Genomic DNA, 25333 nt, shown 5'->3' with positions numbered 1-25333 from the left:
GACAAATATTTAATTCTACCAAAATACGATAGACGTACAGGAGCAGTCGGTGATGGGGGCCCTGCCCAAATAAGGTCACATCTCATTTCACTTTTCCATTCTAACATCTGTCCTGGGGGGAACAGGGTCTAATTTACATCTCAGGTGCCTGTAGGCTCACATACAGATAAGGTAGGCTCAGGTGACCCTACCCATTCGCTAGGAACCAAAGACAATCTGAGTAGACAGCCCTTAGTAATCCCAGCCTCAATTAGGGAACATACAGGTTTCTGTCGTACGTCTTCTACAGACAAAACAATATATTGTCACCAGAGAGTCTATTACTAGAATGGAATAACCACGTCTTTTAACATATGATTATTTGTTTTACTTATCTTTCTTAAACAGTGAAACATATCATGAAAAATTCTATGAAAACAAAAAAACATTCTAAAAAAATGCTTCTAGTCTGGATATGCACCCCTAGTACAGTTTTTATCAACTCTTTCTGGAGAAGTACCCTCGCAGGTCTAGAAAATAAATCCTAAGTACTCCTGCCTTGAGAAAGTGATTTCTATTGATTTAAATTCCACATGAAATGTGTAGAAATTCATATTCTAATTAATCCCATGTTGGAGAACAAGCCTAATTAAAGTAGTAAAGAATATTTTTTGAAATAAATATGACATAATGTGAACATTGTGTATGTAAGAAGAAGTGTATGAACTATTAATCTGAAGTATAAAAGTCACAAACTGAAAATATAATACACACATAATAGTTACAGACAGATGACACTGACACACAATTACACAGGACGCTGACACACAGTTTCTAACATAATTTACTGGTATAGTGACACATTTACACAGAGGATACTAACACACAATTACTCACAGAGTATACTGACACACACACATTTACACAGAGGATACTGACACACAATTACTCACAGAGTATACTGACACACACATTTACACAGAGGAAACTGACACACACAGTTTCTAACAGAATATACTGGCACAGTCACACATTTGCACACAGAGGACACTGACACACAATTTCTCACAGAGTATACTGACACACATTTACACATAAAGGACACTGACACACACAGGTACTCACAGAGTATACTGACACTGACACACACAGAGGACACTGACACACACACTTACACAAAGTGGACTTTTTTAGTTATGCTATTTGTGGCGGAACCAGCCCCGCCACTTGTGCCTGGAGAGGACTGCTTGCCAGCCTCTTGCCCTGCGACTATGGCCCTGGGATGTATTGCCCTTCTAGGAACTGATTTGGGCTTGTTTTATTGGATTATGCTGCTACTGGCCCTTTAAGAACCATCTGGGGACATACTGTGGAGTTACTGGGTGGCCACCATTTCATGTATCAGAGGCACATGGTGAGAACAATGGATGAAGCACATGGTGAGAACAATGGATGGCGGCCATTTTAACTCACAGACACTGTTGTGACTTTTCTACACGGTGCCATCTCGCCGGTATTTGGTGCACAAAGACATTGTGCGGGGGGGGGGGGGGCGGAGCCTGACCGGGGAGCTGAGCAGACATGTTTTCTGTGAGCTCCCGAGCCTGGACCAGATTCTTGCCAAATATCGGGGGTACAAGACCCGATCCAGAACCCCTACCTGCCTCACCATACACTACAGAGTCTAGGGAACTGGGGGACACCTCGCAAGCCAGAAGGATGGCGGAACTCCCGGCACAAAGACTTGGGGCCTACTATGCACAGGGCAGGGGAGAGACGGACGCTCTCCCGGCCCACCTAAACAAGCGGCACCCGCAGTATCGGACTTTCCCCCCCCTTGGACCGGTGGGGGTTATCCTGGTCCCAATCAGCATGTCTCACAAACCAACCTGGATTACAAACGACGGCAACAGCCTGAACCGAGCATCTAACGAGCAAACTGCCGCCGGCAAAATGGCGGCTGCGGGCCATGCGACCGACCCTGCACCCTCCCGGCCCCTCCATGAGCGCCTGGAGACCCTGCTCCGACAACTCTGGGCAAAATTGGAGCACAGAGAGGCCCAACAAAACCCCACTCGACACAAGGAGGAGGTATGGACTAAAGTCCCGAGGCGGACGGAGCGGATCCCGGGCAAAACCGCCTTACCACGAAGGGCAGTACGCCTATCCGGACTGGGGGTCGCTAGGAGACTACCTCCAAAACGCCAACCACACCGCGGGAAGGTCACCCACCGCCGGCTGTGGACTACCACCAGGACCTTCCACAGCGCCCACAAAGGGAAAGACCCGGCCCCGAGAGGTAACCGAGCCTGTGGCCACATTTGTTTACTTATTTAATTTGTTTAATGTACATTATATTCCTGGCTGTCCTGGCACATCCAGGGCATGACATGCAAACTAATTTAACCATCTCCTTGCCACATGTACAGCAGTACGGAAGGAATACACCATTTCTCTGAAAATGCCATACTGTATCTGATCACTTCGGGACTCTCATGGGGTGATGACGTTGCCATATCAGTGTGATTTTTATTTACCTCTGCTACTCTGCTCACCCAGTGAGAGCTTCAATAGCACTTGCTGGGGTGAGGGACAAGGAACTGTCACTTAAAGAGGTATGACAGAGATCCACTTTAACAAATACAATGACAAATGTAAAGTTAATTTTGTATGATTGAGTTCCTTTAATTCTCTGCCATTTAGGAGTTAAATAACTTTTTTAATACAACCCTACTCACACCGTGAATGTGATCTGCACAGTGTCACTTCACACTTCCTGTAAATAGAGATCTAATGTTTAAACTTTATTGCACAGTCTGTTTAATTTAGAATTTCTTATCTCATGCTTCTAAATAAGAATTCTTATCTCATGCTCCTAAAGTAAACACACTGTGCTGTCACATTTTATTGAAAATAAACAATTTTGTCATGGTTGCTCTTGAAGTCACAGTCAGGGGAGGTGTGACTAGGGATGCATAAACAGAAACCAAAGTGATTTAACTCCTAAATGGCAGAGAAAGTAGCAAAATGAGTGAAAATGCAGGGGCATGGTCTACACACCAAAACTGCTTAATTAAGCTAAAGCTGTTTTGGTGTTTAGAATGTCACTTTTATTCAGTCTTTTTTTAAAATAAGTGCTCATAGTTTGACAAGACCAGTTCCCCTACCAGGTGTGTTTAGCAGCTATTGTATGTTGTAGGTGTACTGTGGCCTGGAATTTTCAACTGTGAACCAAGATTAGGAATATGCCATGTGTGTCATCAGAAATATATTGTCCTAAGCACAATATATAAAATATATTGAAAATGCTAAGCTGTTAGCGCAATATAGAGACTTTTACACTGTGGCTTGCTGTCATTCTGAACTAGGAGAATCTTTCTGTATTGTCATTGTATTACATTCTTTCTGTATTGTCATTGTATCACGTTGTATTACATTATTTCTATATTGTCATTGTATTACGTTGTATTACATTATTTCTGTATTGTCATTGTATCACGTTGTATTACATTATTTATGTATTGTCATTGTATCACGTTGTATTACATTATTTCTGTATTGTCATTGTATCACGTTGTATTACATTATTTATGTATTGTCATTGTATCACGTTGTATTACATTATTTCTGTATTGTCATTGTATCACGTTGTATTACATTATTTCTGTATTGTCATTGTATCACGTTTTATTACATTATTTCTGTATTGTCATTGTATCACGTTTTATTACATTATTTCTGTATTGTCATTGTATTACATTATTTCTGTATTGTCATTGTATCACGTTCTATTACATTATTTTTGTATTGTCATTGTATCATGTTGTATTAAGTTATTTCTGTATTGTTGCTGTATTACATTGTATTACATTATTTCTGTATTGTCATTGTATCACGTTGTATTACATTATTTCTGTATTGTCATTGTATCACGCTGTATTGCATTCTTTCTGTATTGTCATTGTATCACGTTGTATTACATTATTTATGTATTGTCATTGTATCACGTTGTATATTGTATTACGTTATATTATATTATTTCTGTATCGTCATTGTATTACATTATTTCTGTATTGTTGTTGTATCACGTTTTATTACGTTATTTCTGTATTGTCATTGTATCACGTTTTATTACGTTATTTCTGTATTGTCGTATTACGTTGTATTACATTCTTTCTGTATTGTTGTTGTATCACGTTTTATTACGTTATTTCTGTATTGTCATTGTATCACGTTGTATTACATTATTTATGTATTGTCATTGTATCACGTTTTATTACGTTATTTCTGTATTGTCATTGTATCACGTTGTATTACATTATTTATGTATTGTCATTGTATCACGTTTTATTACATTATTTCTGTATTGTTGTTGTATCACGTTTTATTACGTTATTTCTGTATTGTCATTGTATCACGTTGTATTACATTATTTATGTATTGTCATTGTATCACGTTTTATTACGTTATTTCTGTATTGTCATTGTATCATGTTGTATTACATTATTTATGTATTGTCATTGTATCACGTTTTATTACATTATTTCTGTATTGTTGTTGTATCACGTTTTATTACGTTATTTCTGTATTGTCATTGTATCACGTTGTATTACATTATTTATGTATTGTCATTGTATCACGTTTTATTACGTTATTTCTGTATTGTCATTGTATCACGTTGTATTACATTATTTATGTATTGTCATTGTATCACGTTTTATTACATTATTTCTGTATTGTTGTTGTATCACGTTTTATTACGTTATTTCTGTATTGTCATTGTATCACGTTGTATTACATTATTTATGTATTGTCATTGTATCACGTTTTATTACATTATTTCTGTATTGTTGTTGTATCACGTTTTATTACGTTATTTCTGTATTGTCATTGTATAACGTTATTTCTGTTTTGTCGTTGTATTTCGCTGTTTTAAGTTATTTCTGTATTGTTGCTGTATTAAGCTGTATTACGTTATTTCTGTATTGTCATTGTTATTTTACGTTAGTGTTGGTGATGATGTCCTCTGTCTGCACGGCACAATGAGCAAAGCCGGGTGGCTTTCCAAGTCGGATCAGGCGCAGGAGGTAATCTGAGTGGAGGGCCGAGTCCGTTAGGTCAATAAACCTCTTGTAATTCAGCTGAAGCTCCTGAGGAAAAAGGAGGCAGACATAAAGACTAGAGGACCCTGGGGTAAGTTATTAAGAAAGGGGGTATGGTTAATGGGAAGGAGGGGGTGCGCTGTCAGGAAGAAATTCTAGATACAATTCTCATAGAGAATCACTGGAGCATGGCCATTGGTGGATAGTCTGGCTGAAATACAGGAAGCAGAGAGAAAGCAAAGGGGGAAATGACATACAATCAGAGGAGGAGCAGAAAATTGAAGTAATCTGGGTGCAATCTCCCTTTTGCACCTAGTGCTGCAATGTTAAACACCTAGTGCTGCAATGTTTACATTGCAGCTCTAAGTCTTCCTGGATTGAAATAGTTTTTTGGGTCTGGTGTCTGACGCTGGACGTCCTCGCGCTCTGCATGGTTTCCCCCCATAAGAGTGCATTGAATCAATGCTTTCCTATCGGGAGGTCTAATGTGCGAGTGGCATTTGCCGTGCATGCGCATTAGACTCCGCTCGTTGCGGGACCGAGGAGGGGGCGGAGCGTCTACCCAGCGCCGAGGGATATCGTGCTGGGAAAAGGTAAGTCAATAAAAGTGTTTTAACCCTTTATTTACTGGGGAGGAGGGTGGGGCAGAAGGAAGGGCGGAGGCAGGGGGAACCGTAGTGCCAGGAATACAGCTTTGTATTTCTGGCACTACAGTTTCCCTCTATAGTGCTAGGAATACAAAGCTGTACTCCTAACACTATGTTCCTTTGCGCTTTGTCCTAGTCTGCCTCCTCCAATGTCTTTCGATATGGGGGGGAACTGGTGCACATACACGGCAAGTGCTGTGCATGCATTAAGCCTTGCCCATAGGAAAGCATTGCCTACGTGTTTTTCTGTGGGGTTTTCTCTGATTTCACACGCTCAAACTCTCTGATAGACAGCCACTAGAGGCAGTCTTAGTACTGCAATGTAAACATAACAATTTCTCTAAAACGGCAATGTTTTACATTACAAGACTATGGGGGGGCAGGGACTCTGCACCCATACCACTTCAATGAGATGGAGTAGTCTGGGTGCCTACAGTGTACAGTGTCATCATTAACCGTAAATTTTCAAGCTGGACAACAGTGGTAAGTGGTGTCCCTCAGGGTTCTGTTTTGGGACCGCTTCTATTTAACATATTTATAAATTATCTTGAAATGGGCATTGAAAGTCATGTTTCAGTGTTTGCAGATGACACAAAACTTTGTAAAGTAACAAAATGTGAGCAGGATATTGCTTTGCTGCAGAGGGATTTGGATAGATTAGGGGACAGGGCACTAAAATGGCAGATGAAATTTAACATAGAGAAATGCAAAGTTATGCACTTCGGGGTCAAGAATGCACAAGCAATTTACACCCTAAATGGTAGTGAATTAGGGGTAACCACACACGAGAAGGATTTGGGAATTGTTATAGACAACAAATTAGGCAGCGATATGCAATGCCAATCTGCAGTTGCTAAGGCCAGTATGGTTTTGTCATGTATAATAAAAAGTTTAATCAAGTCTCGGATGAATATATAATTTTGCCTCTTTATAAATCACTGGTAAGACCACACCGTGAATATGCTGTGCAATTTTGGGCACCTGTTCTAAAGAAGGATATCATGGCACTAGTAAAACTGCAGAGACGGGCTAAAAAGTATTAATGAAAAAGGAAGATTTTAGTTATGAAGAGAGTTTAACAAATTTAAACCTCTTTAGTTTAGATAAACAACGCCTCAGAGGGGATATGATAACATTATACAAATATATTCGGGGGCAATATAAATCATTGTGTGGAAATCTATTCATAAATCGGACTTTACATAGGACACGAGGTCATGCATTTAGACTGGAAGAAAGGAGATTTAATCTAAGGGAAAGGAAAAGGTTTTTAAAGAACAATAAGGATGTGGAATTCCGTAAAGATGTTTAAACAGCAATTGGATAAATACTTGCAAAAACATAACACACAGGGATATAATTTCTAATATGTGGAGTAATAGTGTTTGATCCGAGAAGAGATCTGACTTCTCATTCCGGGGTAGAGAAGGATTTTTTTCCAACTTTGTGTAAAATTGGAAACCGTTTCAAACTGGATTTTTTGCCTTCTTTTGGATCAACAGCATAACAAATGTGAGGAAGTCTGAACTTGATGGACGCAAGTCTCTTTTCAGCTATGTAACTATGAAATGGGAGGGGCTAAATCAGAGAGAAGTGATACAGCTATCTAAAAGGGGAGGGGCGATATTGAAGGGAAGTGTGAGAGCTCTCTAAAAAGAATGAGGACAAATTAAAGTAAAAAGGTAAAGCTATCTGAAATGTACTTAATTGGATAAAATGGGTGGGGCTTACTGAAAGTAGGAGGGGCGAATTTAAATTAAAAGATTATTTCCATAAAGTTATATAAAGCAGAGTGAAAATGTATAATAGGAGGAGCTAGCATTCTGGAGATTAAATATGTGGTGAAACCGACCTCGCCACATGTCCTTGGAGGGGGCTGCTTGCCCGCCTCTTGCCTTTGGACTATGGCCCTGGGAGATTGGGCCCTTTAACCCCTTAAGGATACATGACATGTGTGACATGTCATGATTCCCTTTTATTCCAGAAGTTTGGTCCTTAAGGGGTTAAAAACAGTATTCGGCCCTAACAGAGTGCATGTCACTCATTCTGGCCCTTTAAATACAGTGGGGTCATTCGGTACTTGCCCTGTGTGAGCGGTGATACCCCAGATAGCTATGCCATGGAGATATTCATATAATGAAAGACTATGGGAAAGACTTTAGCTCCATGGCAATTGAACTGTGTGAATAGGATCTGCGCGCTATTCGGTAGTTTTGTGCGCTCAGATCCCAGCTATCTGGGGATATGTGAAATGTCTGTGTGTTATGTGTAAAAGGTGACTTTATGTATTTTAAAGTGTTTTACTGTCTTTGTGTCACCATGTGCATAATGGAGTCTTGTCCCTGTCCTGGGAGGTAATTGGATTACTTCTCCATTGTCTCCATGAGAGAGGGCTCTGTAAAACCGGTCTGAGCCGGAAAGCCATGCTGGCAGGGTTTTTTAAAAGATACTTTACTAACTTTTGAACCCCTGGTCTGATTCATGCCATGTTTTTATATGTTGTTCCCCTGAATGGATTGATTGTGGATATGTATTTTTATGTAAATATGATGTATGGTTTTAGAGTTATGAAAGTTGGGTAGAAAGTATGTTTTAACTGTATGTATAATTGAGTTTCCTCTCAGGATAAGGGGAGGGAATCTGTGGGATGTAACCATTGTGTGATTGGTGTATTGTAAATCCCTCCCTTGCATGGGAGAATCCTTTATAAGACAGTGTGTGAATAAATCTGGAGTTCCTGCTTAACCCTCAAAGTGAAGTGTCGTCTCATTATTGCGGGAGGATTTATTGTATGCTGTTCCAGTTTGACTGCTAGGATTGAAAACCTATTCGTATAGTTCCTATTCAACTGTTTACAGCATTCATATGCTTGATAGGATTTATATGCCTCTCTGATTCGGTGATTGTGGTGTCGGCTAGAGTGCTTGGAGGCCTCAGGAAACGATGGAGCATCCTTTAACGGAGGTACCCAGTCGGGGTGCCAGACGATCCCTTACAAAATAGGTACCTTAAATTTAGACTCAAAATCCATCTTCTCACGTATCACGCCATTCAACTGCTCCTGTACAGTATAGACTCTAAAATTAGAAGGAATACATTTACATAAAATTCTGGGTCCAGAGCTTGGATTAGTACAGGATACAGTGTGTGTAGAGCTGGGATTAGTACAGGATGCTGTGTGTGTAGAGCTGGGATTAGTACAGGATACTGCTGTGTGTGTAGAGCTGGGATTAGTACAGGATGCTGTGTGTGTGTAGAGCTGGGATTAGTACAGGATGCTGTGTGTGTAGAGCTGGGATTAGTACAGGATGCTGTGTGTGTAGAGCTGGGATTAGTACAGGATGCTGTGTGTGTAGAGCTGGGATTAGTACAGGATGCTGTGTGTGTAGAGCTGGGATTAGTACAGGATGCTGTGTGTATAGAGCTGGGATTAGTACAGGATGCTGTGTGTGTAGAGCTGGGATTAGTACAGGATGCTGTGTGTGTGTAGAGCTGGGATTAGTACAGGATGCTGTGTGTATAGAGCTGGGATTAGTACAGGATGCTGTGTGTGTGTAGAGCTGGGATTAGTACAGGATGCTGTGTGTGTAGAGCTGGGATTAGTACAGGATACTGTGTGTGTAGAGCTGGGATTAGTACAGGATGCTGTGTGTGTGTAGAGCTGGGATTAGTACAGGATGCTGTGTGTGTGTAGAGCTGGGATTAGTACAGGATGTGGGTGTGTAGAGCTGGGATTAGTACAGGATGCTGTGTGTGTAGAGCTGGGATTAGTACAGGATGCTGTGTGTGTAGAGCTGGGATTAGTACAGGATGCTGTGTGTGTAGAGCTGGGATTAGTACAGGATGCTGTGTGTGTAGAGCTGGGATTAGTACAGGATGCTGTGTGTATAGAGCTGGGATTAGTACAGGATGCTGTGTGTGTAGAGCTGGGATTAGTACAGGATGCTGTGTGTGTGTAGAGCTGGGATTAGTACAGGATGCTGTGTGTATAGAGCTGGGATTAGTACAGGATGCTGTGTGTGTGTAGAGCTGGGATTAGTACAGGATGCTGTGTGTGTAGAGCTGAGATTAGTACAGGATGCTGTGTGTGTAGAGCTGGGATTAGTACAGGATGCTGTGTGTGTGTAGTGCTGGGATTAGTACAGGATGCTGTGTGTGTAGAGCTGGGATTAGTACAGGATGCTGTGTGTGTAGAGCTGGGATTAGTACAGGATGCTGTGTGTGTGTAGAGCTGGGATTAGTACAGGATGCTGTGTGTGTGTGTAGAGCTGGGATTAGTACAGGATGCTGTGTGTGTAGAGCTGGGATTAGTACAGGATGCTGTGTGTAGAGCTGGGATTAGTACAGAATGCTGTGTGTGTAGAGCTGAGATTAGTACAGGATGCTGTGTGTGTAGAGCTGGGATTAGTACAGGATGCTGTGTGTGTAGAGCTGGGATTAGTACAGTATGCTGTGTGTGTAGAGCTGGGATTAGTACAGTATGCTGTGGGTGTAGAGCTGGGATTAGTACAGGATACTGTGTGTGTGTGTGGAGCTGGGATTAGTACAGGATGCTGTGTGTGTAGAGCTGGGATTAGTACAGGATGCTGTGTGTGTAGAGCTGGGATTAGTACAGGATGCTGTGTGTGTGTAGAGCTGGGATTAGTACAGGATGCTGTGTGTGTGTGTGTAGAGCTGGGATTAGTACAGGATGCTGTGTGTGTAGAGCTGGGATTAGTACAGGATGCTGTGTGTGTGTAGAGCTGGGATTAGTACAGGATGCTGTGTGTGTAGACCTGGAATTAGTACAGGATGCTGTGTGTGTAGAGCTGGGATTAGTACAGGATACTGTGTGTGTAGAGCTGGGATTAGTAAAGGATGCTGTGTGTGTGTAGAGCTGGGATTAGTACAGGATGCTGTGTGTGTGTAGAGCTGGGATTAGTACAGGATGCTGTGTGTGTGTAGAGCTGGGATTAGTACAGGATGCTGTGTGTGCAGAGATGGGATTAGTACAGGATGCTGTGTGTGTGTAGAGCTGGGATTAGTACAGGATGCTGTGTGTGTAGAGCTGGGATTAGTACAGGATGCTGTGTGTGTAGAGCTGGGATTAGTACAGGATGCTGTGTGTGTAGAGCTGGGATTAGTACAGGATGCTGTGTGTGTAGAGCTGGGATTAGTACAGGATGCTGTGTGTAGAGCTGGGATTAGTACAGGATGCTGTGTGTGTAGAGTTGGGATTAGTACAAGATGCTGTGTGTGCAGAGATGGGATTAGTACAGGATGCTGTGTGTGTAGAGCTGGGATTAGTACAGGATGCTTTGTGTGTAGAGCTGGGATTAGTACAGGATGCTGTGTGTGTAGAGCTGGGATTAGTACAGGATGCTGTGTGTGTAGAGTTGGGATTAGTACAGGATGCTGTGTGTGTAGAGCTGGCATTAGTACAGGATGCTGTGTGTGTAGAGCTGGGATTAGTACAGGATGCTGTGTGTGTAGAGCTGGGATTAGTACAGGATACTGTGTGTGTAGAGTTGGGATTAGTACAGGATGCTGTGTGTGTAGAGCTGGGATTAGTACAGGATGCTGTGTGTGTAGAGCTGGGATTAGTACAGGATGCTGTGTGTGTAGAGCTGGGATTAGTACAGGATGCTGTGTGTGTAGAGTTGGGATTAGTACAGGATGCTGTGTGTGTAGAGTTGGGATTAGTACAGGATGCTGTGTGTGTAGAGCTGGGATTAGTACAGGATGCTGTGTGTGTAGAGCTGGGATTAGTACAGGATGCTGTGTGTGTGTAGAGCTGGGATTAGTACAGGATGCTGTGTGTGTGTAGAGCTGGGATTAGTACAGGATGCTGTGTGTGTGTAGAGCTGGGATTAGTACAGGATGCTGTGTGTGTGTGTAGAGCTGGGTTTAGTACAGGATGCTGTGTGTGTAGAGCTGGGATTAGTACAGGATGCTGTGTGTAGAGCTGGGATTAGTACAGGATGCTGTGTGTGTAGAGCTGGGATTAGTACAGGATGCTGTGTGTGTGTAGAGCTGGGATTAGTACCGGATGCTGTGTGTGTGTGTAGAGCTGGGATTAGTACAGGATGCTGTGTGTGTAGAGCTGGGATTAGTACAGGATGCTGTGTGTGTGTAGAGCTGGGATTAGTACAGGATGCTGTGTGTGTAGACCTGGGATTAGTACAGGATGCTGTGTGTGTAGAGCTGGGATTAGTACAGGATACTGTGTGTGTAGAGCTGGGATTAGTAAAGGATGCTGTGTGTGTGTAGAGCTGGGATTAGTACAGGATGCTGTGTGTGTGTAGAGCTGGGATTAGTACAGGATGCTGTGTGTGTGTAGAGCTGGGATTAGTACAGGATGCTGTGTGTGCAGAGATGGGATTAGTACAGGATGCTGTGTGTGTGTAGAGCTGGGATTAGTACAGGATGCTGTGTGTGTAGAGCTGGGATTAGTACAGGATGCTGTGTGTGTGTAGAGCTGGGATTAGTACAGGATGCTGTGTGTGCAGAGATGGGATTAGTACAGGATGCTGTGTGTGTGTAGAGCTGGGATTAGTACAGGATGCTGTGTGTGTAGAGCTGGGATTAGTACAGGATGCTGTGTGTGTAGAGCTGGGATTAGTACAGGATGCTGTGTGTGTAGAGCTGGGATTAGTACAGGATGCTGTGTGTAGAGCTGGGATTAGTACAGGATGCTGTGTGTAGAGCTGGGATTAGTACAGGATGCTGTGTGTGTAGAGTTGGGATTAGTACAGGATGCTGTGTGTGCAGAGATGGGATTAGTACAGGATGCTGTGTGTGTAGAGCTGGGATTAGTACAGGATGCTGTGTGTGTAGAGCTGGGATTAGTACAGGATGCTGTGTGTGTAGAGCTGGGATTAGTACAGGATGCTGTGTGTGTAGAGTTGGGATTAGTACAGGATGCTGTGTGTGTAGAGCTGGGATTAGTACAGGATGCTGTGTGTGTAGAGCTGGGATTAGTACAGGATGCTGTGTGTGTAGAGCTGGGATTAGTACAGGATGCTGTGTGTGTAGAGCTGGGATTAGTACAGGATACTGTGTGTGTAGAGTTGGGATTAGTACAGGATGCTGTGTGTGTAGAGCTGGGATTAGTACAGGATGCTGTGTGTGTAGAGCTGGGATTAGTACAGGATGCTGTGTGTGTAGAGCTGGGATTAGTACAGGATGCTGTGTGTGTAGAGTTGGGATTAGTACAGGATGCTGTGTGTGTGTGTAGAGCTGGGATTAGTACAGGATGCTGTGTGTGTAGAGCTGGGATTAGTACAGGATGCTGTGTGTGTAGAGCTGGGATTAGTACAGGATGCTGTGTGTGTAGAGCTGGGATTAGTACAGGATGCTGTGTGTGTAGAGCTGGGATTAGTACAGGATGCTGTGTGTGTGTAGAGCTGGGATTAGTACAGGATGCTGTGTGTGTAGAGCTGGGATTAGTACAGGATGCTGTGTGTTTAGAGCTGGGATTAGTACAGGATGCTGTGTGTGTAGAGCTGGGATTAGTACAGGATGCTGTGTGTGTAGAGCTGGGATTAGTACAGGATGCTGTGAGTGTGTAGAGCTGGGATTAGTAAAGGATGCCGTGTGTGTGTGTAGAGCTGGGATTAGTACAGGATGCTGTGTGTGTGTGTAGAGCTGGGATTAGTACAGGATGCTGTGTGTGTAGAGCTGGGATTAGTACAGTATGCTGGGTGTGTAGAGTTGGGATTAGTACAGGATGCTGTGTGTGTAGAGCTGGGATTAGTACAGGATGTTGTGTGTGTGTAGAGCTGGGATTAGTACCGGATGCTGTGTGTGTGTAGAGCTGGGATTAGTACAGGATGCTGTGTGTGTGTAGAGCTGGGATTAGTACAGGATGCTGTGTGTGTGTAGAGCTGGGATTAGTACAGGATGCTGTGTGTGTGTAGAGCTGGGATTAGTACAGGATGCTGTGTGTGTAGAGCTGGGATTAGTACAGGATGCTGTGTGTGTGTAGAGCTGGGATTAGTACAGGATGCTGTGTGTGTGTAGAGCTGGAATTAGTACAGGATGCTGTGTGTGTAGAGCTGGGATTAGTACAGGATGCTGTGTGTGTAGAGCTGGGATTAGTACAGGATACTGTGTGTGTGTAGAGCTGGGATTAGTACAGGATGCTGTGTGTGTGTGTAGAGCTGGGATTAGTACAGGATGCTGTGTGTGTAGAGCTGGGATTAGTACAGGATGCTGTGTGTTTGTAGAGCTGGGATTAGTGCAGGATGCTGTGTGTGTAGGGCTGGGATTAGTACAGGATGCTGTGTGTGTGTGTAGAGCTGGGGTTAGTACAGGATGCTGTGTGTGGAGCTGGGATTAGTACAGGATGCTGTGTGTGTGTAGAGCTGGGATTAGTACAGGATGCTGTGTGTGTAGAGCTGGGATTAGTACAGGATGCTGTGTGTGTGTAGAGCTGGGATTAGTACAGAATGCTGTGTGTGTAGAGCTGGGATTAGTACAGGATGCTGTGTGTGTGTGTGTAGAGCTGGGATTAGTACAGGATGCTGTGTGTGTGTGTGTGTGTAGAGCTGGGATTAGTACAGGATGCTGTGTGTGTGTAGAGCTGGGATTAGTACAGGATGCTGTGTGTGTGTAGAGCTGGGATTAGTACAGGATGCTGTGTGTGTGTAGAGCTTAGATTAGTACAGGATGCTGTGTGTGTAGGGCTGGGATTAGTACAGAATGCTGTGTGTGTGTGTAGAGCTGGGATTAGTACAGGATGCTGTGTGTGGAGCTGGGATTAGTACAGGATGCTGTGTGTGTGTAGAGCTGGGATTAGTACAGGATGCTGTGTGTGTAGAGCTGGGATTAGTACAGGATGCTGTGTGTGTAGAGCTGGGATTAGTACAGGATGCTGTGTGTGTAGAGCTGGGATTAGTACAGGATGCTGTGTGTGTAGAGCTGGGATTATTACAGGATGCTGTGTGTGTAGAGCTGGGATTAGAACAAGATGCTGTGTGTGTAGAGCTGGGATTAGTACAGGATGCTGTGTGTGTGTAGAGCTGGGATTAGTACAGGATGCTGTGCGTGTGTAGAGCTGGGATTAGTACAGGATACTGTGTGTGTGTGTGTAGAGCTGGGATTAGTACAGGATGCTGTGTGTGTGTAGATCTGGTATTAGTCCCGGAGCTGTGAGGTTTTCTCACTTTTCATGGACAACTTCCAGGTCCTCTCTGTGTTTGTTCTCCAGGTCAGCTATCTGTAATTGTGAGTTTCTACTTTCCATTTGTACAGCCTGTGATACGGCTTCTTTCTCATGTTCTTCATAACGTATCTGTAAAGAATTGCATGAGAAACGTAAACTCTCGCTGTTTGTGCTGTGTATGTATGTCATGGTGTAGTAGTGTGTGTGAGTGTAGCTGGTATTGTTGCTGTGTGCGTTCCTGTGCTGTGTGTACATGTTATGGTGTAGTAGTGTGTGAGTGAAGCTGGTATTGGTGCTGTTTGCGTTGTTGCTGTACTGTGTGTACATGTCATGGTATTGTGTGTACAGGTCATGGTGTAGTAGTGTGTGTGAGTGAAGCTGGTATTGTTGCTGTGTGCGTTCCTGTGCTGTGTGTACATGTCATGGTGTATTAGTGTGTGTGAGTGAAGCTGGTATTGTTGCTGTGTGCGTTCCTGTGCTGTGTGTACATGTTATGGTGTGGTAGTGTGTGAGTGAAGCTGGTATTGGTGCTGTTTGCGTTGTTGCTGTACTGTGTGTACATGTCATGGTATTGTGTGTACAGGTCATGGTGTAGTAGTGTGTGTGAGTGAAGCTGGTATTGTTGCTGTGTGCGTTCCTGTGCTGTGTGTACATGTCATGGTGTATTAGTGTGTGTGAGTGAAGCTGGTATTGTTGCTGTGTGCGTTCCTGTGCTGTGTGTACATGTTATGGTGTGGTAGTGTGTGAGTGAAGCTGGTATTGGTGCTGTTTGCGTTGTTGCTGTACTGTGTGTACATGCCATGGTGTAGTAGTGTGTGTGAGTGAAGCTGGTATTGTTGCTGTGTGCGTTCCTGTGCTGTGTGTACATGTTATGGTGTAATAGTGTGTGAGTGAAGCTGGTATTGGTGCTGTTTGCGTTGTTGCTGTACTGTGTGTTGTGGGGATATTTATGGGATAATAATAGTAAACAGTTGAGAATTGCCCACTATTTCAATTCTCAGATCCCAAAGATCGTTATTGTGTAAGTGAAATGTATTCCATATAAATAAAATCACAATTTGTTATAAAAATAGATACAATTTATTGTGACAATTTAAATAATAATAATATGTAACATGCGTGATAATAATCAATGAATATTCAGTATAACATAGGATGCAATACAATATGGTAATGTAAAAACATCTTCCAATGGCTAACAACCTTAATTGTCAAGACAAGATTTATGACTGTCTTTCACAGAGACAAAGAAAAAGTTTCACACAGTTTGCAGCATAAAGCCATAAAACTTTAGCTGACAGTTAAAATAACCCTTTCAATGCTGGTTAGACCTCCTAAGTAATTCTCATGTGATTTTAAATAAAATAAAATTTAAACCAGTTCATTAGTCATTTCCTGGAACCATCCAATAAGAGTAATCTACTATGTCCTATAAGCAGAATCTTAACTTGACTAAACAGATATGTTATCTTATTTTAGAGCAAATCAATACACCTGGATAAATATCACGATATGCTAACATGTGATATGTCACATAAATACATAATTATTTATTTCTATCTGCAGAATAGAAAGTTTAATAATATATTTCTTTAGTAACTAAGATTTCTAAATATCGAAATCTAATCGTGATTTATCCAGTCATATATCATGCTATTAGAAAATTGTAATTAATTTAGATTAATTAAATGAAACCAGTATAATTACCAGTTGAGTAGATATTTTCATCAGATTAGTAGGTAGTCTCAGGAACTGAATGTCATGGGTCTCTTTCTCTGTCTCCTGACTTAGCCTGCTTCCGACTCTTTGACTTTTTCCCCCGACTGCTCACTCCTTTGCTTCCTCTGCATACCTTTTGCTTTCTCTGCATACCTCTCTCTTTCCTTTGTCTTAACTTTTAAAGGAAAAATTCACTAGGTGATAGACCAATAGAAACACTGGAGGTGTGGTTTCCTTCCAGATAACAATTTAAGTATTTGGTCTATAGAGGGCAGTCTCGTCCCACTAAACATACCTATCCAGGAAAGAGTTAACTTTTCCTGGTGGCTATTTTGACGTCATTTACCTTATCTTTATAGTTGTCTATAACTTAAGTTTTATGTCAGTTCAAGAGTTTCTTTGGGCTTTCTTCAGACTATGTGTCTGGCAAATTCTGCTATAATTTCTAATATGACAGTTATAACTAAATATGACCCCTAAACTTACAATGGGACGTTATACAATATAGAAAGTAAAATTAAATTATTTAATCTTCTCTGTCACAAATGTCTGGGTTTAGAATTGATTATATTCCATTAGCATTTAAACAGTCTGTCCATTCCCCGTTCTCATCTCTTATCAACAGGTTTGTATATACTAAGCATTCCTTTAGCTTCTGGCAAAGTGGTTAGTTTTACAGAAAGGATAGAAATCTTGTGTCTTTTGTTAACTTGAAAATAACAAAATGGAGTCTGCTCTGTTCTCAATGATTTAGGCAATATACACTTTAATTTCTATCATAGCACAAAATGTCTGCCGATAAAAATATCCTGACAGTGTACATGTCATGGTGTAGTAGTGTGTTTGAGTGAAGCTGGTATTGTTGCTGTGTGCGTTCCTGTGCTGTGTGTACATGTCATGGTGTAGACTGGATTTGTCTGGGATGGGAATTTTTCTCACCCTGGCCTCCTCCAGCACTCTCTGAATTTCTTGCGCTTGCGCTCTCTCGGCCTCCCTACGGGTCTCCTCACAGGCCTCCTCAATGGCATCCACAGATTCCGCTTTCCAGCTCCGGCACAGGACTTGCATCTTCTCTTCCATCTCCTGTTCTAGTTTTCGACGAAACATGGCCATGCGCTCCTCCTCTAAATGCTTCCTGTTCTTGGCTATTTCAACGAGCTGGTCCTGGAACATCTAGAGCCCAGAATATGGCAACACTGTGACATTCGTTCAACACATTAATGGACATTAACAGATAGACAGAGACAGATAACGATACTGATTGTCAGACTGTCCCAGAGAGAGGCACTAGCTGTCACAAAACAAAATTGTCAGGATAACTAGCTGATCCAGCACACAGAATAATATCACACCTAGGACTAAGGATAACGTATAACCGGACCTTAGAATGTCCGGACTTAACGTATCCAAGAACAGTCAGAATACTTGCCGAGGTCAGGGATACAGAGACACAACAATGAAGGAAAGCCAAAAGTCAAGGGTACTAGAAATCAGGGAAGTCAAACGAAGCCAAAGTCAAATACCAGAAATAATACGATCAGGAACGCTCTCTCGGATAACCAGCAAAGGGAAACCACGACAGGGCACTGATTAAAAGGTAATTTGGGTTTAAATAACCATCCTAAAGCTGTATGTGACCTCTGACCCCAAAACGCGTGCGCATGTCTATGACGTGACGTTGCACGCATGTAAGCTCCATCTTTGACATGGGCAAAGGCTATTTCCCTATTAAAAACGGAACCACAGCAGCCGGCGTCCCTATTAACGCCGCACCCGCTGGGGACTGAGATGGAAGGAGGTCGGGCTTTGATCTACTGCGGGTAAGATAAATATTTGTTATTTCTGTCAGCGTGAACGCTATGTTTCTGTGCCACCGTGACAAGAATACTGAGACATCTCTGTGACATCTCTGTTCCGTGTGGAACCAGGAAAAACATGGAATGGCAAATGTTGGTTTTAAAGATTCAAGAACTTGCAGGACAGGAATTGTGCCTTCTTTGAACCATTTTTCACTGAAATGTTTGAGGACATCTGCCGCTTCGGCTCTGCAGAAGTTCATTAACTAAAACCCAGTTGTGTAACCAAATGAAACGACCCAAAAAGGAGCTAAAATGGGCCATTCAATGTACTGCTAAATATATAAATAATATAATACATGCATTTTCCCACCATTCAATTCACAGACCAAGAAGAAAAGTAAGAAAGAGATGGGAAAACAGGAGGAGCAATTAAAAAAATCTATATCTATATATATTATGTATTTATTAAATATATAATATATAAATCTTTATTTTATTTTTTTATTGTTCTTTCTTATATCCTATATATATTTTTCTCACTGTGAATAAAGTCACCGTTTAATGACAGTCCCCTGACCATCAGTCATCTTTTCTCCCATTAATTATGTCTGCCACCGGCGGAATCCAGAATCATGACCTGAAACATGATTGGTCATTGTTCGTTTCAGTTGGTCCGTAATTCAGTTCCGCCCAAATCAAAGCTCTAATTCTAGGCTCACATTGTAGGCCTATCCTGGTACCAGAGGTGGACACCTATCATACCTGTTTCTGGTCTCGTAGAGCCTTTTCCTTCTCCAGATGGACTTGTTGAATTTCTTCTCTTAGAGCGACACATTCTCTGCAGCTCTCCTGGGGCGAATGACGTCCTGAAATGTCCTCTTGGAAAGCTAGAGAGAGAAAAGTCCGATTTAACATTCTCTGTGAGAGCTTATTCAGTTGTCTAGTCTGTAATAGCAATTTTTGGATTAAGAAAGAGAAATATTGCCGCGTTGTATTTTCATTCAAAAGAAATGGAAAGAGGACAATAAACTCTTTGAAAATATATATATTTTTTAAAAAATATAAAATCAAACTCCCCCCAGCTTTCAGCCAATATAGTTCTAAACCCCATGTCAGATGAGCTTTTCTGCATACAGATAAAGACTGTTTGAGCGTCAGAGTTCTGTTTACTGATTGAACAACGCTGTAGACTATGTTGGCGCTTTACAATGATGATTCTGCATCTACTCTGATCAGTTTTAATTCTGCGACTTACATTATGAGGCGGATTATTTTATCCACTTATCTGAGAATTGGATGAATTGGCAGCATTGCACAGTACGGGCCCAAAAACCAAGTTGGGGAATTTTTCGATTTCACTTACCTTGGTCTAAAATGTACAATTCTCTTGCCGGTTATTCCCAATTCCTGATTTAGTAAATAGGTCAGTAGTTAAATGGGATCAGTTAATATGGCAGCATGTGGGCATCAGGTTGACCTGCTGGTCAACTATACATCGTGCTGGAGAAATCTCCACCAAATGACAAATTTTATTCTCCATCAAGATGATGTCCACAGCCCCTCCACACCAAAGAGGACAGTGGATATATCCCACAATTCTTAGCATGTGGCGAAGTTAAGCGTTACGGAATGTTCGTGCACCAATGAAGGCTGCCAGCAGTGAATTCTAGGTAATAGGTACAGGACGGCCTATCTTGTTAGTAACATGTCAGTTCTAGGTAATAGGTACAGAATGTCCATTCTTGTTAGTAACATGTCAGTTCTAGATAAAAGATACAGGACGACGTCCATTCTTGTTAGTAACATGTCAGTTCTAGGTAATAGATACCGGACGTCCATTCTTGTCAGTAACATGTCAGTTCTAGATTAAAGATACAGGATGTCCATTCTTGTTAGTAACATGTCAGTTCTAGATAAAAGATACAGGACGACGTCCATTCTTGTTAGTAACATGTCAGTTCTAGGTAATAGATACCGGACGTCCATTCTTGTCAGTAACATGTCAGTTCTAGATTAAAGATACCGGACGTCCATTCTTGTCAGTAACATGTCAGTTCTAGATTAAAGATACAGGACGTCCATTCTTGTTAGTAACATGTCAGTTCTAGGTAATAGATACCGGACGTCCATTCTTGTCAGTAACATGTCAGTTCTAGATTAAAGATACAGGATGTCCATTCTTGTTAGTAACATGTCAGTTCTAGATTAAAGATACCGGACGTCCATTCTTGTCAGTAACATGTCAGTTCTAGATTAAAGATACCGGATGTCCATTCTTGTCAGTAACATGTCAGTTCTAGATTAAAGATACAGGACGTCCATTCTTGTTAGTAACATGTCAGTTCTAGGTAATAGGTACAGAATGTCCATTCTTGTTAGTAACATGTCAGTTCTAGGTAATAGATACCGGACGTCCATTCTTGTCAGTAACATGTCAGTTCTAGATTAAAGATACAGGATGTCCTTTCTTGTTAGTAACATGTCAGTTCTAGATTAAAGATACAGGACGTCCATTCTTGTTAGTAACATGTCAGTTCTAGGTAATAGATACCGGACGTCCATTCTTGTCAGTAACATGTCAGTTCTAGATTAAAGATACAGGATGTCCTTTCTTGTTAGTAACATGTCAGTTCTAGATTAAAGATACAGGACGTCCATTCTTGTTAGTAACATGTCAGTTCTAGGTAACAAAATCTGAGGGAGAGTTTGTAGGAGAACATAGGATAATGTATAGATCAATCAGTAGTTAATTACTATGAATAAATTAATCTATACATGCAGATACCAATCGCTGGAAGATGAACAGACTTTACCCTGGCCTGTGCGCTTTGGGAAGGATCTAAGTGACATCCGTTCTGAGGACGTAGAGGAGAAGGTACAAGACATCCCTGGAGAGCAGAAACCAGACACTAAGTCAAACTCTATACAGAGAAATACAAACAAGGTATGTTGCCGAGCAACTGAGTATGTGTTTGATGAAAGACGGGAGGGAGGGGCAGTGTAGGACATTTAAACAAAAGGCCAGCAATCCTCAGTGTAATGTGCAGTTTGCAAATGAATCACAGCCCCTCGCTTGCTCTGCTCATGGCTTGGTCAGTGCGTGCACATCAACCCGTTCCATAGGTTGGTATCGTAGGCCTTGCACCATGCCACCACCACCACGTCTGCCATCATTATAGGAAAGAAAAAACAAACAAAAAAAAACATTGGAGACAGATCCTGACGTCTTCCCGTTCACTCTCTCGAAACCATACTTTAGTCTCCATTTTGTTTCATCCGCAGTTTTGCGGTGTTTTATCTCAAACTCTTATTTCTTTATCATTATACCTCCACTTTACCACTCTCTACCACCTCTCCTGAAAGGCTTTTTTGCACACGCAAATTTTATTTTTGTTAAAATATTCATTTTAGAAATCTCCTAGGTTGCATCCTGCCGGCTGTCCGTCAGATGGCTTGTGAGGTTTGCCTTGACGTGGCAGGTGGGCTTACGTCTAATGGCCACTGGAGTGATACTACAAATCTCCATTTTTATAAATATGTGCAGGGTTTAGGGATTGCGAACAAGTAGCGCATTTATTTAGTTTTTATTGTATGCATTGGGGGTTAATGTGTACTATGGTCATTGCTGCCGCCCAGGAGTAGTGGGAGTCAGAGCGCAGGACTTATTTTTGTGTATTTGTGAGCATGCATCGGATTTAGTCAGGGCCATGGCACAGATTCTTGCCACCCTAGGCAAAGATCCATTCACTGAACGCTGAATTGCAGTGAATTGAAAACTGAATTGCAAAGTTTAAGCAAAAACAGCTGAGCTGTGACTGTAGCTGGGTTGGAGAATTCTTCTAAATCAGCGAATTTGGCAGAGCTTTTGCCATTTGGTTTCCAATTAGGTTTGATCAGCTGACCCTTTCCTGCACAGCGCTAATTCCTCTCTCTTAACAATCTGTGTATTCTCTCTCGTCAGCTTTTAGCCCCAGCTTTCCCGTCTGTTTCTTTTCCCTTGCAGTCTCTTGGTTCCTGATTTCTCGGCTCACTCTATGCCACGGATTCTCTCCAGCCTGTCCCTCTGTATTCTGATAGGGTTATTTACTCAAGTGAAAACTGTTGGAAATTTAAAGTGAGTTTCTAATTTAAGACCAAAATAAAACCTGAAAACATTCTCCAGATATAGTTACATTTGAAATTAACTTTGAAAATCATTTTGAATCCACAATTCTCACTTTATAACCCTGCTGGTGTCGCTGGTCTCTTCCCTGTCTATTCGTTAAATAGTGAGTTGTTGTCTTCAGTAGAAACATTCAAAGGAAATGGCAAAACGACAAAAAATTATAATAAACTTTAGTTAGTTAATTAAAGTTAGTTAAAGGGACACTCCAGGCACCCAGACCACTTCTGCTCATTGGAGTGGTCTGGGTGCCAACTCCCACTACACTTAACCCTGCAACTGTAATTATTGCAGTTTTTCATAAACTGCAATAATTACATTGCAGGGTTAACTCCACCTCTAGTGGCTGTCTATTAGACAGCCACTAGAGGTCACTTCCTAGTTTCTAGCACAGGTTTCCTGTGCTAGAGCGTCGCTGGACGTCCTCACGCTGTGTGAGGACCTCCAGCGTCGCTCTAAACCCCATAAGAAAGCATTGAAATGATTTTTCAATGCTTTCCTATGGGGAGACGTAATGCGCATGCGCTGCATTTCCGCGCATGCGCATTAGGTCTCCTCGGCCGGTGGGCGAGATTAGTCTTGTCCACCGGCCGACGTAATCACAAGGAGGAGCGTCGTGGAGGCGGAGACAGCGGCGAGGGACATTGCCGCTGTCCCAGGTAAGTCACTGAAGGGGTTTTCACCCCTTCAGTAACCGGGGATTGGGGGGTGGGAGGGAGAGGGACCCTCAAGTGCCAGAAAAACGGATCGTTTTTTTGGCACTGGAGTTTCCCTTTAAAGTTAATGTGGCGAAACCAGCTTCGCCACTGTGAACTGGAGAGGCCTGGTTGCTAGCCTCCTGCCCTGCAACTACGGCCCCTGGACATATTGCTCTATAAAAACTATATTTGGGCATGTAATAATTTATATTACTGCTACTGGGCCTTTAAGGGCCATCTTAACTTATCTGAACTTATTGGGACTTTTGTGGTACTGTACCTTTAAGACTGTGGAACATGGTACTTTAACCCTGCCTTTAATATCCTGTATGTATTGCTGTGTTGAGTTAACCTGGGGTATAGATATGCAGTATTCATCTGATTGTTCGGTAGAATCACTCCATTCAGTATATTGAGTGAAACTACCGAACAACCAGACCACCCAGGAATAAGTGTGCCTCCAATTACCGTTTGCAACAATGTTGCAAACAGGTAATTGGCAATCTATGTAATGTATTCTGTGTCCTCTGGGTGGCCGCCATTCGGGAGCCGAACACGTGGCGGCGGCCATCTTAAACTACCGAACAGCGGTGTTTTGCCGTCGAGTGTCTGGAACTGAAATCGGACACTCGACTAGGCAAGCACCGCTGAGACCTCCAGGATTTCGTGGGGAAACTACCGAACGGCCCGCCGTTCGGTAGAAAGAACCGCACGAACTAGGGGATTCATGCGAATCCCCCTTAGCCTCTATAACCTAAGTAATTCGCCGGTTTCTATTCCCTTTTCTGTGACCGACCACAGGGCCAAAATGCATGGAACTGTTTTCGGACACTTTACCCATGCGGTCGGTCAAATCTTTGGAACACCATATCTCCCGAACCGTTCATCCGAATGACCTGATTTTTGAATATGTTGTCCCCCTGAAAAAGGGCTATCAAGGGATACCTGTTTTGGAGGTGTAGCATATGTATTTGGGGTACATCCAGGAATTGGGAAAAAGGGTGTACGGTATAATTATGTTAAGTGTTAATCTAAGGGGAGGAAATGTGTGGGAGGTACATTCATGTGATTGGTTAATTTCATCCTCCCCCTGGGAGTGTCCTGTATGTACCTGTTTGTAATAAAAGCCAGGCTGGGTGTCCCAGTCCAGAGTTCCTGTTTTACCATCAAAGTGATGTGTCGTCTCATTATTGGGGGGAAGGATTTATTGCATGCTGTTCCAGTTGACTGCTAGGAGTACAAGCCTATTCGTATGGTTCCTATTCAATGGTCTACAGCATTCATATGCTTGGGAGAATTTAAAAGGTTTCTCGGATTCAGTGTTCGTGTGTCTCCAGTCGGGAGAGTGGTGTTTGCAGTAGCTGGCTGTGCATCTGGAAAGGGGATTATCGCCTAAACTGGGTTTTATCCTCTTGTAAGTGAAACGGTCCGTTACAGTTAAAATACGATAAAGTGAAAAAAAAGGAGAGCAGGAGAAAGTGTCTCGTTGTAATAATCAACAAGTATAAGGGGTATTAAAAAATCCCTATCAAGGTATAAAAAATCCCTATATAAAACCGAAGTGTGCTACATGCACAATACAATATGTATAGTATAGCCTGAGAAGGGTAAAACGTCCGAGGTGCTCAGGATATCAGTCACACAGTGGACAGCATTCAGAACGTGTAGCCTGTGTAGGACAGTAGGTGAAAGGATAGTCAGAGATAGGCAATAGCCAGTGGGGTTCTATGTATAAGACCCCTCAGATGGAGTAGTGGGAGAAGACGTCATCTCGTTGAATGGAGGCATAACCCCACAATAAAACCAATGGCAGCCAAATCCCACTCCTAAACCAGCCGTGCTAATAACCCTCCGTAACTAGGAGGCTATCCAGAGAAATGGCTAGAGCTATCCAACCTAATTACCTAGGCTATCTGCTGCTTCATGGCAGGTAAAGGATTCTATGTAGCTTGCCCTCCATATTTAACATAAAGAGCTGCAGCTCACACAAACGGATAGACAAACTATTCTCGAACCAATACAAACGGAATTAAGAGAATAGGCGCATCGGCACACTTAGACCCAAACCATCCATTCCTGCAA

At 42.4% G+C, this 25333-nt stretch overlaps 1 protein-coding gene across 1 annotated transcript; it reads right to left on the bottom strand.

The window, feature by feature from the left end:
* Nucleotides 1-4793: 4793 nt before the first annotated feature.
* LOC134603598 (putative golgin subfamily A member 6-like protein 3) lies at nt 4794-21305 on the bottom strand. Its single transcript, XM_063449722.1, has 6 exons — nt 21205-21305; nt 19154-19278; nt 17532-17765; nt 14875-15002; nt 8736-8805; nt 4794-5129 (listed from the first exon to the last, which is right to left on the bottom strand). Exons 1-6 carry the CDS (start codon nt 21275-21277, stop codon nt 4974-4976), a joined length of 786 nt encoding a protein of 261 aa, XP_063305792.1. The 5' UTR covers nt 21278-21305; the 3' UTR covers nt 4794-4973.
* Nucleotides 21306-25333: the final 4028 nt, after the last annotated feature.

The sequence above is a fragment of the Pelobates fuscus genome, chromosome 3 (assembly GCF_036172605.1).
Source record: "Pelobates fuscus isolate aPelFus1 chromosome 3, aPelFus1.pri, whole genome shotgun sequence".
Classification (NCBI taxonomy): Eukaryota; Metazoa; Chordata; class Amphibia; order Anura; family Pelobatidae; genus Pelobates; species Pelobates fuscus.
Note: the sequence above shows the minus strand (reverse complement) of the source record. Positions and strands in the feature narration are given on the sequence as shown.

Excerpts from the sequence above, each read along its gene's own strand:
- LOC134603598 (XM_063449722.1), bottom strand. The coding sequence starts at position 21,277 with ATGTCTTGTACCTTCTCCTCTACGTCCTCAGAACGGATGTCACTTAGA. Across the intron at positions 8,806-14,874 it reads CTGGAAGTTGTCCATGAAAA|AGTCTATACTGTACAGGAGC; the intron begins GTGAGAAAACCT and ends TTCTAATTTTAG. Across the intron at positions 5,130-8,735 it reads ATTTTGAGTCTAAATTTAAG|GAGCTTCAGCTGAATTACAA; the intron begins GTACCTATTTTG and ends CTTTTTCCTCAG.